The sequence below is a fragment of the Stylophora pistillata genome, chromosome 6 (genome assembly GCF_964205215.1).
Source record: "Stylophora pistillata chromosome 6, jaStyPist1.2, whole genome shotgun sequence".
Taxonomy (NCBI): Eukaryota; Metazoa; Cnidaria; class Anthozoa; order Scleractinia; family Pocilloporidae; genus Stylophora; species Stylophora pistillata.
Window position 1 is genome coordinate 18,223,358 of NC_142524.1, and position 20,980 is coordinate 18,244,337.

Genomic DNA, 20,980 nt, shown 5'->3' on the forward strand with positions numbered 1-20,980 from the left:
TTGACGTTAAACCACAGCTCAACTTTGTGTAAATAACCTTCCCTTTATTCTTAGCCAAATCTCAGAATATTTATGAAGAACTACTCTTGCACTCAGAAAATGTTTCTGCCTAAGTTTCCTATCAGCTACGGATAAGTAAGGAAAGCAAAGAAAAAAGATGAAGCAAAAAACAATAAAAACCACAGCAACAAGAAAACAAAAAACCCAATTGCTCATCTCTATCGATATGTCATTATTGTGACATAAAAACTCTAACTAAACTTTAAAGTTCTTTCACCAACTTTGCCTGGTAACCTCGTTAACGTCAATTTCTATTTTATTTTCATGTAATTTCCAGCTAACCTACTTATGAAAAGGAAATTTGGGCTTTATAAAATTATATCCTTACAGTGACTTGACGGTTTGATCGGGGCAGGCATTCCCATTGTAAAGTCTAAAGTTTACAGATTTAAAAGGAAGGTAAAATTTCCTTTCACACTATTTAAATAGGTTTTTTACTAATCTTAGTAAATACAGATATAAGTGTACACTTTTATCCGATTTTCCAAATATTAGTGTAGAGAAAACTACTGGCAGGGAAAAAACTCTTATTGGTATGCACCAGGTGTCTTAGCAGTAACTGATTGATCATCTTAACGGTTATCCTTGGACTTCGTTTGGTAAATAGCCGAAATATTCAAATTTGATAACAAATTTGACATATGAAATCATTCAAGTGACATTGTAGAAACTAGCACAGACTATCAATCACCGATATATCATATCCTTCAGTTTCCAAGCAAAGTTTATCGTCTGATAAAGAATTAGGTTGCTGTCGAGTTCGCCGGTCTCAACTACTGAAATAGTTTAAACGCAGGATGCTGGGCTAATAACAGCTGAGCTACTCAAATATTATACTGGACTTGCTTTGGAAGCGCTTGTGAGGAAGTCATGATAACCTGACATTCGGGTTTTAACCACGAGAGCCAGCTGAAGAAGGAATCACTATTTTCTTTCAGAAGAAATCTTTTCTTCACTATCGCTAACCGCATGATAAAAATCTTTCGCTCATAAAATTTATTGTTAAATAATGCCGAATGAAGTGTAGACAAAAACAATTTAGTCCTTTGGTTAGAATATCACCGGTTATTGAGTGGGATCAATTTTTTTAAGCGGTCTTATTTATATCTTAAGTTACTTTTCTAAGACGCACCATTTTCGTCGACAGAGCTAAAAAAATTCCCTCCGTTCTAGGAAACAAAGCACTTTTGTATTTTGTCGGTATTGGCTCTGCTTATAATTTTCAAACATGCATAAAATAGTTATTGATATGGAAAATACATCCTATCAGTGGTACCTTAATCCAATGCAGGAGATGTAGAAGTTTAAAAAGTTCAACTTCAGCCTATAATAAAAAGCTTGAAACAGACTCTGGCTAATTAACTTGACAGTTAGGTGTCATTATGTGCCAGCTGAAGAGTAAAGAGATAGACGGAGGAGAATGCAGTAAAAACGTCTTCAGTACCGGGAAAGCAAGAAGTCTACGAAATTGAGTACAAATATCCCGCGATATTTTGAATGTATTTTTATGTTAACAGACTGTATGACAGGTCGGCTAGGCTTGTGTTGAAATTGTAACAGAGGAGAAAAGAGTTCTACTCAGAGACTTAAAAGAGTTCAAAGGGTCCTGATTGTTATCCCCAGTCCATAGTGTTCTGATTTCCAGAGCCCGACGAGTAGACTGATGAGGCCGAAGTGTAACTATCAGCAATGTATGCATGTTCTTCCCCAATAAATTTCCGTCGTGTCTCAAGCTCACGTTCGTGCGATTGAAGGAAGGAAAGAAAGTCACCCAACTGATGCTGAATAACGCCAATTGAGGAGTAAATGTCGGCAATGCTTTAGTCTTTTTCTCCAAGTATTTTGCGTCGAATGTCAAGCTCACGTTGATGCGACTGAAGGGAGGAAGTGAAGTCCCCTAACTCGTGCTGCAAGACACCGATCGAATGGTAAATTTCAGCAATTCTTGAGTGTTCTTCTCCACGTAAGTTCTGTATTATGTCAAGCTCACGCTGACGAGACTGAAGAGAGGAGGTAAAGTCCCCTAACTCCCGCTGTAAGACGGCAATCGAATGGTAAATGTCAGCAATTCTTGGGTGCCCTTCTCCAAGTACTTTCCGTCTTATGTCGAGCTCACGCTGACGAGACTGAAGAGAGGAGGAAAAGTCCTTTAACTTCTGTTGTAAGACACCAATTGAGAAGAACATGTCAGCAATGCGTGAGTGTTCTTCTCCAAGTACCTTTTTCCTGATTCTGAGCTCATGCTGTTGAGACTGGAGAGAGGAAGTGAAGTTCCCTAGCTCGTAGTGTAAGACACCAATTGAATGGTAGATGTCGGCAACTCTCTGGTGTTCTTCTCCAAGCAATTCCCCTGTTATGTCAAGCTGAAGCTGATGAGACTGAAGAGAGGATGGAAAGTCGCCTAGCTTGTTGTGTAAGACACCAATGAGATAGTAAAGCTCGGCAAATTTCGCCGATTGTTCTTCTCCAGGTAACTTTCGTCTTAAGTCAAGCTCACGCTGATAAGACCGAAGAGAGGAGGGGAATTCCCCTAACTCGTACTGTAAGACACCAAGTGAATGGTAAATGTCGGCAATTCTCGGGTGTTCTTCTCCAAGTAACTTCCGTCTTATGTCAAGCTCATGTTGAAGAGACAGAATGGAGGACGCAGGGTCTCCTAACTTATACTTTAAGACACCAATTTTTTGGTAAGTGTCGGCAATTATCGATTGTTCTTCTCCAGGTAATTTTCGTCTTATGTCAAGCTCACACTGGTGAGACTGAAGAGAGGAGGGGAATTCCCCTAATTCGTACTGTAAGACACCAATTTTTTGGTAAGTGTCGGCAATTCTCGATGGTTCTTCTCCAGGTAATTTTCTTCTTATGTCAAGCTCACACTGGTGAGACTGAAGAGAGGAGGGGAATTCCCCTAACTCGTACTGTAAGACACCAAGTGAATGGTAAATGTCGGCAATTCTCGGGTGTTCTTCTCCAAGTAACTTCCGTCTTATGTCAAGCTCACGTTGATGAGACTGAAGAGAGGAGGGAAAGTCCTTTAACCTGTGCTGTAAGACACCAATCAAATGATAAATGTCGGCAATTCTCGGGTGTTCTTCTCCAAGTAATTTCCGTCTTATGTCAAGCTCATGCTGATGAGACAAAAGGGAGGACGCAGGGTCTCCTAACTTATACTTTAAGACACCAATTTTTTGGTAAGTGTCGGCAATTATCGATTGTTCTTCTCCAGGTAATTTTCGTCTTATGTCAAGCTCACACTGGTGAGACTGAAGAGAGGAGGGGAATTCCCCTAATTCGTACTGTAAGACACCAATTTTTTGGTAAGTGTCGGCAATTCTCAATTGTTCTTCTCCAGGTAATTTTCTTCTTATGTCAAGCTCACACTGGTGAGACTGAAGAGAGGAGGGGAATTCCCCTAACTCGTACTGTAAGCGAATGGTAAATGTCGGCAATTCTCTGGTGTTCTTCTCCAAGTAACTTCCGTCTTATGTCAAGTTCGCGTTGATGTGACTGAAGAGAGGAGGGAAAGTCCTTTAACCTGTGCTGTAAGACACCAATTAAGGAGAGAATATCAGCAATGCTTAAGTGCTCTTCCCCAAGTACCTTTCGTCTGATTTCGAGCTCATTCTGATGAGACTGTAGAGAGGATGTAGGGTCCCCTAACTTATTCTGTAAGACACCAATTAAATGGTAATTGTCGGCAACTCTCGACTGTTCTTCTCCAGGTAGCTTCCGTCTTATGTCAAGCTCACACTGATGAGACTGAAGAGAGGAGGTGAAGTCCCCTATCTCGTGCTGTAAGATGCCAATCGAATGGTAAGTGTCGGCAACATTTGGATGTTGCTCTCCAAGGAGTTTTCGTCTTATGTCAAGTGCTTGGTATGTAGACTTAAGAGCCGCGGCAGAGTCGCTTAACTGATGTTGCATGAGTCCTAATAAATGGTAACTGTCAGCTGTTCTTAGGTGTTCCTCCCCGAATAACCTTTTTTTAATTTCCATTGCTCGTTGTACAGAATGAAAGGCAGAGCTGGAGTCATGCAGGCTCATTTGAGTGGCACCTACTAAAAAGTAACTGTCTGCAGTTCTTGAGTCTTCTTCGCCATACAGCTTTCGTCGCATTTCCAAGGCACGGTCTGAGGATTGGAGAGCGGAGGTAAATTCACCTGACAACATTTGAACGACCCCTACTGAAAATAAACTGTTTGCTATGCTTGGGTGTTCCTCTCCAAACAGCTTTCGGCTTATTTGCAACGCGCGTTGTGCAGACTGAAGAGATGAAGGGAAGTCTTTTAACATGAGTTGAACGGCTCCTACTGCAAAGTGACTGTATGCTGTTCTTGGGTGTTCTTCTCCAAACAGCTTTCGGCTTATCTCCAAAGCACTTTGTACAGACTGAAGTGCTGAAGGGTAATTTTCTAACGAGAGTTGAACGGCCCCTACGACCAAGTGACTGTGTGCTGTGCTTGGGTGTTCTTCTCCAAACAGCTTTCGTTTTATCTCCAACGCACGTTGTGCCGACTGGAGAGCTGAAGAGTAGTTGTCTAACGAAAGTTGAACGGCCCCTACTTCGACGTGACTGTCTGCTGTGCTTGAGTCTTCTTCTCCAAACAGCTGTCGTCTTATCTCCAAAGCACACTGTGCAGACTTGAGAGCTGACGGGTAATTGTCTAACGAGAGTTGAATTGCCCCTACTGCGAAGTGACTGTCTGCTGTGCTTGAGTGTTCTTCTCCAAACAGCTTTCGTCTTATCTCCAGCGCACACTGTGCAGACGTGAGAGCTGACGGGTAATTTTCTAACGAGAGTTGAATTGCCCCTACTGCGAAGTGACAGTCTGCTGTGCTTGAGTGTTCCTCTCCAAAAAGCTTTCTTCTTATCTCCAACGCACGTTGTGCAGACTGTAGAGCTGAAGGAAATTTTTCTAAAGAAAATTGAGTGGCCCCGATGGAAAAGTAACTATTGGCAGTGTCTGGGTGTTCTTCACCGAGTAGGTTTTGCCTCATATCAAGAGAACGCTTGGAATACTCAAGGGCGGAGAAAAAGTCGCCTGCTTTGTGTAGCATAATGCCGAGTAAATAGTAAATGTCAGCCGTTCTCGAGTCCTCCTGTCTGAGCAGTTGGGTTTCCAGCTCCTTCTGAATATACTGAACGTCTGCTTTTACAGAGCAGAGGATCTCTTCACTTTTAACCTTTTGGCCAGCATCTTTAGACTCAGGGGATGACATGTATTCCTCTGTGAAATCAGAAAAGTACAGTTTTAAACACTCCAACGTATCATCGGTTTCTTTCTCATCCGCATTCTAAAATCCCAAAACATAATCACAACTACGAAAAAAGCTTTTCAGGCGTAAATAATATTATTTTTACGTCTTCGTTTCATCTGTTTCATCATCGTTTCGTCTTTAAGTATCGTGAACAAACGACTGATTTTTTAAAACATATATTACATTTTGTAGGAAAAGTCACTGATTGCTTGAATTTTCTTAATAAGCCAGAATAGGGTTACAGTCTGCGGAGGTGCTTCATACCCCTGGGCCAAGAAAAGATACCTACCCTGGGGATAAATAAAAGGTTTAAGAAATTGAGCCGTTTCAGTTCCACCACCAAAACGTTTTTGTTTGCTTAGGGCTAGGTCATAATCATCATTATCATCATTATTACCACTACAATAATACTGAAAATATCAATGAGCATTAATATCATTATTACTGTCATTATTACCTGGCCTGTCCTGAGTTGCTGATAGTTTCAAATCCTTAAGCTTTTGCTCTATTATCTGGGCGACGTCATCTTTTGTTGGAATTATTTCCACTGTAACCTGTATATCTCTTATAGCTGAATTTATTCCCTCCACAACTAAAGGTAGTCCTTCCAGGCTTTGCAGCTGTTGCTGCAGAAAACTGACAAAAGCACGATACTCTTCTTTGATACGTTCCTCCAGTTTGCGAACCTCATCTGTGGGAAATTCCTTTTCCGTCAAACCGCCAATGACATCAATATGGTTAGTCTTGACACCAAGCGCCTTGAAAGCATCTTTAGCGAGCTGCACGTAGTGATCAAATTTAGCTTTTTCGATTTCAGAACTGTGCGAGTGGCAAAGTGTATTCCGTAAAAGTCGCAACTGATCGATGGCGAGTGAGAAAGTCTCAGCATCGTCACCTTGTGGGCTCACCACAGACGCATGAAATGTTCCAAGAGCCAGTTTACGAGGTTTTATGTATAGCTCACTGAGTGTCTTGTGATGACCTCTACTGTCGGGTTTAGAAAAGGACTTGGCGTAGATGGTGGCCTGGAACAGGGCGGTACAATCCCATTCTTCATAGGAGAGGTTTGTAGGAACTTTGGTTTTTCCAGAGCCACCCTCTGAAGTGAAAAACAAATTTCTCACCGCAGTGGAGTCATCCCACGGTTGATGACCGGGAAGATGTCTCATGTTGTTGTCCCACATGGATGTGAAAGTCTGACGTAAAGCCTTTGGGAATTCATTGAGAGCAATGGAAGCGAATTTAAAATAGTTCAATTGCTCACTACGAAAAGGCTCCAGTGCCATTTCGGCTTATCAGATGCTGGGGAAACCTCAGACAGTAGGTGTCCAAACTCTACAGAAATCAAAAAAATGGGAATAGCATTATTTTAGGAGAAACATTTCGACTGCATCTCAATTGAACGATTGACAAAAGATAAGTTAATTAGTAATTGAGTCACTGGGAAGTATGGCATTTGGGTTTATCAATTCTGTATCAACTGAGTCTGGTATGGTGTATCCATGAGAAGACACACGGGGCTTGCACTTTAATGGGAATGGGGAGAGGGGGTACCTGTAAAATTTCTCCTCCGTTAATTGTAAACTGCCGTCGGCAGTCTGGAAAAGTTCCCCACACAGTGTTGTAAAGCGCATTATAGCATTTACATGGAAATGCGCTATAGGAATCGATATATTATTATTATTATTATTATTATTATTATCTCGGAGAGCTCCATTATAATAAAATTATAATAAAATTATAATATAATTATAATAAAATTATAAGGAATTGTATGGAGCTTTTTCAGCATTAGTCGAGGCGTGATGGGTGTTGTCACATATGCTCCCTAACCCTAACCCGCCACGCCACGAATAACGCTAAAAAAGCTAGCTCCATACAATTCCTTATAATAAAATTATAAGGAATTGTATGAAGCTCTCCGGGATACTTACAGTGTAAGCCCTGTGTGTCTTCCCATGATTCGGTAAAAAGTCCGTCATATTTGTGTATTAAGTCTGTAAGAACTGGGTTACATTGGTTCATCAAGTCACATTCATTCATTTATTCTCAGTCAGTCAGTCATATCATGTCTTAAGACGTTATGTCACTCATAGCGATTGCCAGGTCTGGCCCGAAAGGTTCGTCTCCGTATCGATAATGTTCTTCAGGTGATATAAGGTCAACCAGTTCGTCTCCCTGCATCTTGCGGAGGAAAAAAAGAGTGGGTTTGATCGAGGTTGTTGTTATGCTATGCACTGCTTATGGGGTTCTACGTACAGAGTTTTCTGAGTCCCTGACGATATTTTGCCAACGCCTCGATAAAGTCGATTCGCTTACACTTTTTTTGCTGATTTACAGATAGATAAAACTATTACTAGAATCGAATTCGCGATGAGTCGAGTGTATCAAAACTGTGTGTCAAATCAATTAAGCGTCAGTGGTATTGTTGTATTTGCTCTTTAAAAATGTTTGTATGGTTTGCCATGTAGGTGCTGAGTCGGTAATGCTTTTTTTTGGAGAGGGGTGGGGTCGTTAGTTTTGGTTTGCCAAATCAATCGATATCCAGTCATTTTCTAACCAGTCCTTTCGAATCCAAACTTTGTCAGGTTTAAGTCGGTTCTTACCCAAACTGCTCAGTGGTCGATTCGCACTTGTCCCAACATACCTTCGAAATACCTGATGGGCGAGCGCGTGACAGATGTCGATTGTTAGGTACCATAACTTTATAGTTGGATCAAGCAAGTAAGACACAAGCAAAATTAAGTTGAATATACTTGTGATCTTCTTAACAAAAACTATGTTTAACAGAATGATTTATTGTTTATACTTGTGACTTGTCTTAGTAACAGCTATTATAAGTGTACTTTTTCTACTTTCTATGAGCGTTATTCCGTGGTCCGGAAACAAAAATTGGACGCCACCTTCACAAAACTTATTTAATACAGGAATACTGCCATTTACAATAAAACACCAACCTTACTTTAAGATGAAAAACATGCCTAGTTGGTATGTGTACAAAACGACACAACTGACTGGACGTAGCTGGATACAAAACAACCGTGGGTACGAATCGACCAATCAATCATCTAGCTATAGCACCTTTTCAACCATGATGACATTTACGGGGGCGGCATCGGGGTCATGTGGAAGATATGGTAGGAATTGTAACTTTTATCACATATAGCAATCGTCTTACTTATACTTACTTATAAAACTAAGAAGTCAGCCCTTTGTCGTTTAAATGTGAAGTCACTAGGGGAGTGATTATTCAAAATCTCACATAATTTATGAACTACCTGATAGAGAAATATGCTAAAATTTTCCGTTTTGCTAAGCTCGCGATAAATACCTGCCTTGACTGAACGGTTTTTTGACAATTGCAAGAAATGGTGACGTTGGCGACATAGAGCGGTTATGTACGCGGTAAAACTGTAGGCTGTAAAACTGTAAGTACGTTTAGGGAGTATTTACTCAGTTCGATGTAATTCAGTTATTCGTTTATATTTAGCATTTAGTTACTACATGAATTCGAAATCCTAAGTTATTTGGGTTTAAGCTATAGCGATGAGTTCCAAATTGAGACTGTCTTGTTTAACTTCAACAAATGGACGTGTTTACTTTGTCTCAGTGCAGACTCTGCTTTGGACCCACCGAAAGTTATTGCTTTGGCTTACGCAGCTAGAGGTCTGGCTACTTTTGCAACTATGTAACCGTTTTGGGTTACCAAAGGATGAAAAAGGGGACACTAAGCAGTGGTGGATTTGTTGGGGGGTTTTACCAACCCGTTTGGACGAATTAACGAGAGGTACCAAGACTCTGTACTTTTCTCATTTTATTCTTTTCTGGAGAGCTACTACAGCAACGCTCTATGCATTTAATAATCATCATTATCATCATGCTCTAGCGTGAGGAACCAACGCTTTAAGCAGGAAAATCGTAGACCTGTTTGGGTTAGTTGACCGTGAGAGTTTCTGCAGTGTATTCATTGTTTTGCAAAGGGGGAAATTGGGTGGCTCGCTCCGAAGTACTTGGCGAGCACCAAGGAACTAATTAGACGCCAATGATCGAGCTGCGCACGAGAATCACGCGCACAAACAGGATCTTCAGTTTGGGTAAAACTCAAGGTCAGTTTTACCAACCCAAACATGACCACTTATAAAACTAATTATTCTCAACCATAACAAGCGATTAAAATGTCTAGCACGGTAAGAAGCAAATTCGCGAACTGAGCCAAGTTCAAGCACGCACTGAAAATAAAAGATCAAAACTATAAATTTATCAAAATAACACGTAGGCGTAAAAAGGCGAGACTCAATAAAACAAAAGGTAAACCTAAAAATACTCGAAATAGCAATTCTTTAAAATACTCTACAACAGGTTTTCCTATTTCTTTTTTCGAGAATGCAATAGGAAATGCTCGAAGTTCGTAACAGTCACCTTGCATGGAAGACTCTATCGAATGGTATTCGGAGAACATTAACAGCTATTACAAGTCCAACATTAAATTTGGCCATCTAAATATAAACTCCATTCAGAACAAGATGGATGAAGTACGGGACATGCTTATTCGGAACATGTCTCCTGTTCATAGTAGATACGAAAATTGATTCTACATCAGTCTGACGAGTTATTTCGGCAATCTGGATACCGCATAATACGCCAAGATTGCAAGAAAGGTGGTGGTGGTCTAATGGCTTTTGTACGCGAGGATTTAAATGCGTATCGTCGACGAAAGTTAGAGCCAGATCAAGTTGAGTCAATTTGTCTGGATGTTATTGACTCACGAAAGTCACGTTTTATTATTTGTGCAGGCTATAGATCAGAAAAGATGAGCAAGCTGACAGATTTCTTACTTTCGCTCACTTCTGCCATAGAACTTATGTACAAGTGCCGACAGGAAGTAGTTTAACTGGGGATTTTAACCTAGACATCTATGTCAACCAAGATGAGGGGAGGAAAGGAAACGCAGCACTTCAACAAGGGTTACCGATAAAAAAAAAAACGCTTATAGGTGGTTTGCACGTTACGTCATTGCCGCCATGTTGGTGGACGTAAACAATAGATATCTCATTAGCTCCTTTTGTTCGTCCACCAGCATTTGTTCTTTTCACCATTGTTACCCGTGTCTCTAGAGATTGGTTGCAAACCACCTCTGGCTAGCCATCCTGAACGTTTTGCCACCTGCGGTAATTTGCATTTGGGAGTAAGCGACCATGATTTAGTATTTGCTGTTCGAAAAATTAAACTTGCAAAGCCAAAAGCACGTGATATCGAATATCGGAGTATGCGACAATTTAACAACGACGCGTTCTTGCAAGATTTAAGAAACGTCCCTTGGGATACTGCCCATATATATGATAATGTGGACGACTTGTGGGATCACTGGGCGACACTTTTCACTGAGATTCTCGATAATCATGCGCCAATTAAGAAAAAGCAGATCCGGGGTGATCAGTTACCGTGGATTACGCCAGAGATACAGCGTGAAATCTCGCGGAGCAATCGCTTATTCCAGCTTCACGCTCGAAATCCCACTGAGACCTCATGGAACGATTATAGGAAACAAAGAAACAGGTTCACTTCACTTAAAAGAAGAGGTATGAAGTTTTTTTGCATAGACGCGTCCATAAATTCATGGCGAATCCCTTGTGACTGACACTCTGACTGTGGCTAATACCTTCAACAATTCAGCTCAGTGAAGTGGCGGTAACTGAAGGGATGGATGAGATTACTGATGATTTTGCAGATCACCCAAGCGTTAAACTCATCACTGAGAAAGGCAATAATAAACTGTGCTTAAGTTTAAAACTCATGAAACGGCTAGCCACAAAATCATTAATTCTCCTCTTTGAACTGTAACGGTCAGTGATGACATTAAGTCACGACAAAGTTTCTGATAATGGCACTCAAGTCAAAACACAGTCCTTGATAATGACACTCAAGTCACAACATAGTTATCGACGACGCGACGACATAGTTATCACGAAACCCGACTAAGGGTCTGGTGTTGTGGTTCTGGACAAAACCGAATACTTGCGATTACTTTCTGAAGCCTCAGTCATACAAGCAAGTTCCGTGCCGTTCCCCTGGAGAAACCCAAGACCAGGGGCAGACCATCCAAATATTACCACCCCCTACTACAAAAAGAGAAGACCCTAGATTCCATTGTTCGTGGAATTCTGCCGAAGACCATTGCAGATTCCGTGAGCCCTACAGGTTCCAGATTGGCACATTTATATTGGTTGCCAAAAACCCACAAAGAACAATTGGCTATGAGGCCTATATTATCAGCCACCGACACGTACAACTTTCCCCTTGCTAAATGGCTCGACGAGAAATTGAAGCCCTTGTCCCTTAATCAGTATACAGTTACTGATAATTTTGATTTCACAAAAGAGATTCACGAGCTGAAGATCAACAAGGGTGAAATCTTGGTTTCGTATGATGTCTCCTCGTTATTCACAAACGTGCCTTTGGACGAAACAATAGAGATCTTGGTTAACAGAGCCTTTTCGAACAATTGGTTCAATACAACCCACAATCTTGTCCTTACCAGAACGGATCTTATTGACCTCCTAGACGTAGCCACCAAAGACCAACTATTTCAATTTAACGGAGCTCTATACGAACAGACAGATGGCGTTGCTATGGGTCCCCTCTCGGGCCCTTATTAGCAAACGTCTTCATGTCATCCATCGAAGATACCCTAGAGCGACAAAGAAAACTTCCATCCTTTTATCGTCGATATGTTGATGATACACTCACTGTAATGCCTGATCTAGCAACAGCAACTACTTTCTTGCATACCCTCAACAGCGCCCACACTTCGGTCAAATTCACCATGGAGGTGGAGAAGAACAGCAAGCTTCCTTTCCTTGGCACCGAACTACTCAACCATGCACCTCGGATTAAGACAATCGCTACAAACGGAGCTTACTGAAAACTATGCTGGAACGCGTACACCGATTATCTTCCTCCTGGGCCAATTCCTCTGAAGAGTGTGATCACCTAAAGAAAGTTTTCGCAAGGCTTAAATACCCGGAACGCCTGGTAAATTCTACCGTTAACACCTTCTTACAATCAAGAGTTGTTGGTAAGCAGCCCACACAGAGAACCAATATCCATTGTTCGTGTGGTTATACCTTTCAAAGATCAGGAATCAGCAAATTATGTTAAGAAAGAGCTCAAGAATCTTAGCATGAAGGTGCAGACAACTGTCCAGCCAGTATTTGTTAGCCGCGAAGTTGGCCAAGATCTTAAAGCACGAGAAATCAAGCCACAAATCGTCAACCAACAACGCGTCGTTTATCGTTTTCAATGTGACCTATGTTATGCGGGTTATGTGGGCTATACATGCGGACACTTACACACACGCGTGGATCGACAGAAACGAAAGGCATCTTCAATATATAAACACTACCACGAACCTACTGAAACGTTTTAGCATTCTGAAAAAGTGTAGTAATAAGTCGAAAACAATCGATTGTTTGGTGAACGAAATGCTTTTCATCAGAGACCTAAAACCCACTCTGAACGCGCAAAGCGCTTCAATTCGCGCGAAAGTATTTGTATAATTAGCTCCTAACATATTTATGCTAATTTAGTGTTCAATTATTCCTTGCCGCAAACTTTGTAATTTTTACTTCTCCTTGACACCGAAACGTCGGTTTTTGTCGTTGCTTTTTGCTTGTCTTTGAAATTCGGTTTCGGCTTCTTTTCCCTCTTCTCTCGCTAGAGCTGAGAATGTTCCTAGAACCTTCAGCGGCTGTTTACTGCCATATGCGTAAAGCTTCTTATCACTCTTTCTCGACACACACTTAATCTTGTCTTGCTTTAACTTTAACCACAGATTTTCGTCAATCACATTGGTGCTTGCACCCGAATAAATCAACATCGCAACTACAACTCCACCCACAGTCACATCTATTTTCTCAGATGATATAGCAAAATTCACAGTAAATGCATATTCATCTTCATCTCTCTCACTTCTCACATACTGACTTCTTCGTTTCCCTTCCTTTTGTCTTCTCTTCCCGCCTAGGTTTGGGAGGTTTGGCTGTTTTCGTTTTACACTGTGGACCAAAATGGTCAGCTCCTCCGCACTTATGGCAAGTTTTTCCTTTCGCGGGACACTCAGGGTCTCCTCCAAAATGTCCTACTTTTCCACATCTGTAGCATGCTCGCTTGGCAGACTCCTTTCCTTTGTCTTCATGCTTGTCACGGACGAAATTCACATCCTTTTTGCCTTCCATATTTTCCAGCTGTGACCGAACTCGCTCGTGATTTGCTGCCGTCGAGAGTAACAACTCTAAGGTAAAGTGCTCACCTTTTTCCAGTAGTTTCCTCCTTAGTTCATATGATTTACATCGCTGCGGGACTTGATCACGAATCTGGTTATCAGCTTGGTCGCCGTCCTGGTTATCAGCTTGGTCGCCGCCTTGGTCGTCTTTGACCACATGTCTCAATCGTGTAACAAACTGAGCTATAGCCTACAGAGCAGGCGTTATTGTGGAGTTTGGGCAAAAATTAGGACTTTCGGCTTTCTGTTTTATTTTCCAGACCGCGCGTAAAATGGAGCGAGGCGAAAAATTAGGAGGCGGGGGAAGGGGGAGAGGAGAGAAGGGAACGCCTGCCAGCAGCACTTGAAAATTTGAAAAACGCCCCCTAACGCACCAGTAACGATAATGCGCAACCAATTGGCCAATCAGGTGGCGCGACGGAAGTGGATTTTCACTTCCGTTGCTTGTCAAAATTTTTTGTTATTCGAAGGGAAATCACGTGTCAAAATTTGTGTTCACATATCGCCGAACGAGAATTGTCCATTTTGCGGCTGTAGTTTTAAAGTTAAATACGGCTCATACCTGTCATCAGAAAATTTATTCAAAGCATCGAAGAGAAGTGATGCTCATGGAGTAATTTTATCAGACGTGTGTGCTGGAATTGGCATCGAACTCATTCAAAACAACGAACAGTTATCCGATCGCTGTTGCAATCCGTGTGCTAGGAAAGTGAGAAACTTGGGACAGCTACATGCATTCATCCTTAAGAACGCAAATGGCCAATGCAGAAATCCAGAAAAGCCCAAAAGTGCAAATAAGCGGCAATTAGATACGCCAAACAAATATAGCCCGGCATAGAGGAAGAATAAAGCCGCTCGTATGTGCAAACCACCTGCAACGAAATCAAGAAAATGCTTAAATATGAGCGAGAATATCGATCCAGCTTCATCGAAGAGAAACATACCGAGGAAAGATGACGATTTGGAAATTTTTTTAAACGTAGATGATCTTCCAGAGGATGGATTACAAGTTAAAATCGTGACAAAATGGGCAGGTAATTGTTAGAATTCCACGTGAGGAAGAAACTAAAAAACTCGTGAAACACATCGCTTTTAGAAACTGGAGAACAGCTTTGAGATTTCTTTTTCGCCATGAAGAAATCTTACCAGAACTTAGAGAATTTTTTCAGGAGAAAATTTCGAAATAATTCGACGAATATGTGCATAAATCGAAGAGTGTACTTTGTATCATTAGCCAACCTGACGAAAATTCAAATTCAATAGCCTGTTCTTACAAATTCAATAGCCAACCTGACGAAATAGCAGCATTTTCAAACAAAGTCTTTATGGAAGAAATAAGAGTATTTTGTCCTCTATGGTATGGGACACCGTCCGAAAGACTTGTTGTTTTTAAGCCAATTTCTTGGGCCTCGACAACCTGGTCGTCAACGATGCTTTTCAGAGGGCAAACGACAACCATGCAACAGTGTTTCTTCGTGAGAAGCTGCTTGACTCGCACACCAAATCTAAAAATAATGCTTTTACCGAAGCCTGTCGGTAAGACCGCCAACACATCTTTATTTCTGGAAATAATTTGGATATATCAACAAAGTTGAAATGGTAAATTGGCCACCGTAACGATTACAAAAGCTAAACAGTTTCTTTCGAAACTATCAGCCTTTATTTTTGGAAAGTTGACGTATGGCATCTTGCTGTTCTTGTTTTAAAACAAAGTTTTCTAAGACATTAAAAGTAGCTAAAGAATTGTTCAACGCAAGATCTATCTCTTCTTCGCTAAACGCCATATTGGATGTGATACATAACAAACTGACGTCACATTCTGCTGTCAATAAAAAATACTGGACCAATCAGAATCACCCGTTCGTGAGCAAACGGGTTATTGAAATTTTCAAGTACTGCTGGCAGGCGTTCCTTTCCCTAGCCCTAACCTCCCCTAGCCCTAACCTTCCCTAGCCCTAACCTCCCCCCACCTTCTAATTGTTTGCCTCGCTCCATTTTACGCGCGGTCTGGAAAATAAAACAGAAAGCCCAAAGTCCTAATTTTCGCCCAAACTCCACAAGAACGCCTGCTCTGCAGGCTAACTGAGCCACGGTTTCGCCATCCTCTTGTTCCATGCCGCGAAACAGGCGATTTTGGTATGTCAAATTTACCTTTGCAATGAAATAATTGTTCAAAGCTTTCACCGCTTTTTTGTAATCTTTCGCCTCGCCTGTGTCAGGTAACGTTTCGAAAATTTCCTGAACAGCTTCGCCGGCCGAATGAAGGAGTAAAGCTCTCCTCTGAGTTTTATTATCCGCTTTATCCGCTTAGATGAGCAAGCCTTTGTTATCGGCATAAACTGAGAAGCTCTTCAACCAACGCTGCCATCGCCTTCCCACGCCTGAAGGTTCACCATGTGGATCGAAGGGTTTCACATTCGTTAAATCGTCTATCTTTCTTGACGCCATGGTCTGGGCAGCTGTAACTTCAATCCTCGTCGCCAGATGTCACGTCCTACAGTCGATGGAGATGGATATTCGCGAAGAAAGGACACAACACACGAATATGATCTAAACATCCGCCATGCTACTTTAATAATCAATCCCAACTTCTATTGCATTTTATTTATTATTCCATTCCATTTTATTTATTATTCCATTCCATTTTATTTATTATTTATTTATTTTTTTAAATGCTTTTTGTTTTAACGAGGTTTTATCACTCCTAGATGTAGCGTGGGTAAATAAAGTATTGTATTGAGAACCGAGACTGATGAGTTGCAAGGCTGCGGGTTAAAACATATTGAGCGGGGAACGGAAATGCGTCACTAGATTGTCAATTATACCGAGATAAATCGAGTCGTTTTATCTTACACAAATTAGGGACTTTAAGCAAACCACGACGAAAACGGCAACGAAAACGTGGAAAAACAATAAATCTTATTGGCAGAACAATAGCCCAGCACGTGCGTTTTAAAACTTTGTACATTTCTTAGTCGTCCTTTGCAAAACAACGTGAAATCACCAAAATTTGCGTTTGCGAACCGTAACCGCGGCGGCAAATTATTTTAATTTACATTTGGAACTCAACGCTACTTTCATGCGTTTTGTTGAGTTTGAGGTCTGGCGCCCTAAACACAGGCAGCCATTTTCGAAATTCTAACTAAAAGTAGAAACTCATTTTTTAATCGACGTCTTCCTTGGCGTTGCCGTCCTGACTGCTTAAAGTCCCTAATAGGCCATTTTACAGTTGTGTACTTAGTTGCCAAGCCTTTGATTCAGAGTGAGGCTAAAGGTGACCTTGTTGTGATAGAGACCTGTATCTAGTTAGCATGATAACAAAGTGATTTACATTTGAAAGGCAGCAAGGTTTGTATCAAAACAAGGTCACCTCTAGCCTCACTCCCGTCCAAAGGCTTAGCAACCAAGCACACAACTGTAAAATGGACTATTCCATCGTTAGAACTGTTTTGAATAACTCTAACAACGAGCTACAATAACAACCCTCGGCACAATTAAAATCTAAGATATATTCATCGCAACAAAGAAAAATAGCAATGAGCATCATCACAATTATCACACATAGGTGCGACTAAAATCGAAGATCCAACACAGACACAGAACAATAGGATTTCATGGGAATCAATAATTATAATAGATAATTACTTCGGCACATGGCATTATGAGAAATATTGCAGCCTACGGCCTCAGCTGGCTGCAATATTTCTCATAATGCCATATGCCTCAGTAATTATCCATTAAAGAATCCACATGGCCACAGCGCTCAAAGTCTTCAATGATTAACCACGCTTCTGGTTTATTTACCTCGAAGCAATCTTCCGCATCAGCTTGTATATTGTAGACTGTGAGCTACATATAGTTCTACTAGGTGCATCCCCGTGAACATTGCCATAGGTACCGGTAGTAATTTTTTGTCACGTCACGTAGTCCCCTGCATTTTTGCATTTTGTTTTTTTTTTGTTTGTTTTATTTATAGAGAACTGATTTTCCTTTTTTTCCTTTTTTCTTTTATTTTTACCTTATCTTTTGATTTTTAATCGATTAACTACAGGAGCCCATCAAGATCAATTAAAGTTGATGGGCTCCTGATTAACTATTTATTTATAAAAATGTGTTATTTTTAATTATTAATTGCTTTATCATTTTTTTTTAAATTTACAATTTTTCGTTCATTCCGGGAATTCCGTGTATTCCCGGTATTTCAAGTATTCCGGTTCCGAATTCCAGCATTCCATATTTTCCAACCTTCCATCGTGGGGGTCATTTACGTTGACATGTTATAATTGGCTATTCACACTTCGGCGAGCTAAGGAATTCAGTTCGAAGATGCGTTTTTCTTTAAACCTCGCATGCCTTTCAATATTCTAACAAATTTGTTTTGGAGGCTATAGTTAAAATAATGATGCTTAGTTTGACTTTAAAAAAATTCGAAAAAATTATCCCTTGAAGGTCTACCGTATCCTTATAACGGTTAACGGGCCTTTTGATAATTGCAGGAGCCCATGTTGATGGGCTCCTGATAATTGTTGATCTGCCGCGGGGTCCCTTTCCCTGAAGGAATGCGGAGCAGTTTCGTAATAATCAAGTTTATAACGCTGACATGTGAGGTGTGAAACTAAAATTGCTTCAATAAGCATAAATCTCGTTCAATAGCGCAAATAGTCCATTTTACAGTTGTGTGCTTGGTTGCCAAGCCTTTGAATGGGAGTGAGGCTAGAGATGACCTTGTTATGATACAAACCTTCCTGCCTTTCAAATGTAAATTACTTTGTTATCTTGCTAACTAGATAAAGGTCTCTATCACAACAAGGTCATCTTTAGCCTCACTCTGAATCAAAGGCTTGGCAACTAAGCACACAACTGTAAAATGGCCTATTTTAATCAGATCTTGTCAGTCAAAAACTTACTTAATTTTATTCTTGACTTGGTAAAACAGGAACTTCAGTAAGCGGTTCAAAAACTTACAAAATAAATTCAACAAAGAAGCGAAGAATAAGTGATATCGGCAACTGCGGTAGTCGACACTCCTTCGATAGCAAGCATCGATGACATGTCGATTGATTGTATTGTGATCTGAGTCGCAAAGTAGAAGATGCTAAATTGAATTATCTGCTAGTTTTGAATGGAGTTATTTGTTTGACACTCAGCACTGTACGTACCCCAGTAGGTGTCCTTGAAATTCAAATTTACAGAGACAACTGGATGACGTACAAATAGACTTAGCTATATCAACGTACATACTACGCATCTAGAATAACGGTCGTAAAGTTGACAAACAGTATGTGGGGCAAGACAAGCAGTTTTAGCTTCAAAACACAAGAATGGCACAACTTTCAATTGTGTTTGTCCGCTTTGTGACAGAAAGTTGACCAAAGTGAGTTCCGCTAAACTACGCAGGTTGCCCCGCGGTTCGCTTATTCAAGTTTTCTGTACAGATTGTCGAGCAAAAATTACGTGTTTTAAAGTTCGGCTACCTCAAACGCTTAAGGCTTCCAATAATGCTTCTAAGCCGGTAAGCCAGGAGTGCAATCAAGCACGAGATGGTAACCGCACGGCGTTTGAAGCAAGCCGTATTCGTCTGGTTCGAACATAAGGTGTAATAAGAATCAACAGAGTTCTATGCTCCTAAATGATTCCTCGGTCCTCTTCCAGAACTCCTATAAAGCCTTTGAAATATGATAACGAGAATTATTAGTTACCTTCGTTTGCCACGAGAAAAAGCAGTAGATCTCTGGTTTAAGGCGTCAATTTGAATTCAGTTTCCATATAAAGACACAGTGAAACAAAACATCTTGCTGAGGTCAAGTTGAGCAGTGATGTGTCAGGCACTTAATAGCACCTTTTCTATCGGGGAGTTTTCTAGAATATTGCATCACACTTTTTCTCGATTGGACACGGTTCTCAAACAGTTGAGACTGAACAACATTTTTATTCAAACCCACCCGCATTATGGGCTCGCTGTTCGATTTAATGAGAGCTAAGGGTAAAATTTGCTCTCTACAGCAGTTTTGGATTCTCAATAAAAAGCTTTCTATGCTATTTCCTGTGGCCACAGCTCCTTAAGGGTCATATAATGTGGTGAGGTAATTCCACCGAAATAGATTCGACGTCATCCATCTTTGACCAATGGAGTCTTGACAAAAGGGGCATGAAATAAAATAATGGGGCAGTTGGCCAAATTAACTACGCATGGATTCTTATCCTATATTATTATCCAACTATACTTCGTAGAGTACAAATAACGGCATAGACGAGTACAAATATAACGCGGTATTTGTACTCGTCTATGGTAGAGTTCCGGTTAAACAGGTTTTCTCGCATCGCGCAAGCGAAGAATTGGATTGTAGTTACGAAAAAAAGTGCGGACAATTTGAATCATATTTCCGACGACGAAGAGTCAGAATGGCTGGCAAATATAGATCAAAGTTTATTAGATAAATCGAACGACGAAAAACAGCTTGACAACCAGAAAGTTTCCTCAATTAAGGAAGAAATGATAGGAACAGCAACACGACAACGCGCCAATGCTCCAATTCCGTTCCGCTTCGTATACTTCTGTCACGCACTCCCCGTAAATAAATATCCGCGAAATATTCGCCCGCACTAAAATGACAGTTTGGCGTGTAAATAAATAACTTATTAGACGTTTTGTTGTGTAGTATCGCTGAGTATTTTTACTCGTTATTTGTATTTTGACTCGTCCTACGGGCTCGTCAAAATACGGCACAACTCGTAAAATACTCAGCAATACTACACAACAAAACGTCTAATAAGTTATTTATTATCCAACACGCCAAACTGTTATTTCAGTGCAGGCGAATTTCGCGGATATTTATGTACGGGGAGTGCGTGACAGAAGTATGCGAAGCGGATCGGAATAGTCCATTTTACAGTTGTGTGCTTGGTTGCCAAGCCTTTGAATGGGAGTGAGGCTGAGGGTGACCTTTTTATGATACAAACCTTGCTGCCTTTCAAATGTAAATCACTTTGTTATCATGCTAACTAGATACAGGTCTCTATCATGACAAGGTCACCTTCAGCCTCACTCCAAATCAAAGGCTTGGCAACTAAGTACACAACTGTAAAATGGCCTATTGGCGCGTTGTCGTGTTGCTGTTTCTATCTTCCTTAAATGAAGAAATTTTCTGGTCGTCAAGCTGTTTTCCTTCGTTCCATTCATCTAATAAACTTTGACCTACATTTGCCAGCCATTCTGACTCTTCGTTGTCGGAAATATGATTCAAATTGCTCGCCACTTTTTTTTTTTCGTAACTACAATCCAATTCTTCGATTGCGCGATGCGAGAAAACCTGTTTAACCGGTACTCTACAATAGACGAGCACAAATACCGCGTGATATTTGTACTCGTCTATGGCGTTA

At 40.8% G+C, this 20,980-nt stretch overlaps 1 protein-coding gene and 1 pseudogene across 1 annotated transcript; one reads left to right on the top strand and one right to left on the bottom strand.

Moving 5' to 3' along the window:
• Nucleotides 1–1,880: 1,880 nt before the first annotated feature.
• LOC111338264 (uncharacterized) lies at nucleotides 1,881–19,526 on the bottom strand. Its single transcript, XM_088725000.1, has 5 exons — nucleotides 19,300–19,526; nucleotides 5,777–6,654; nucleotides 5,562–5,683; nucleotides 3,484–5,355; nucleotides 1,881–3,323 (listed from the first exon to the last, which is right to left on the bottom strand). The coding sequence occupies exons 2-5, from the start codon at nucleotides 6,603–6,605 to the stop codon at nucleotides 1,881–1,883; spliced, it is 4,266 nt and encodes a 1,421-aa protein (XP_088581126.1). The 5' UTR covers nucleotides 6,606–6,654; nucleotides 19,300–19,526.
• LOC148728613 (uncharacterized) lies at nucleotides 9,843–11,975 on the top strand (annotated as a pseudogene).
• Nucleotides 19,527–20,980: the final 1,454 nt, after the last annotated feature.

Coding starts and splice junctions, on each gene's coding strand:
- LOC111338264 (XM_088725000.1), bottom strand. CDS start 6,605: ATGGCACTGGAGCCTTTTCGTAGTGAGCAATTGAACTATTTTAAATTC. Junction 5,356..5,561: donor ATGAAGCACCTCCGCAGACT/GTAACCCTATTC, acceptor TTGGGATTTTAG/AATGCGGATGAGAAAGAAAC. Junction 3,324..3,483: donor ACATTTACCATTCGCTTACA/GTACGAGTTAGG, acceptor TCCTCTCTTCAG/TCTCACCAGTGTGAGCTTGA.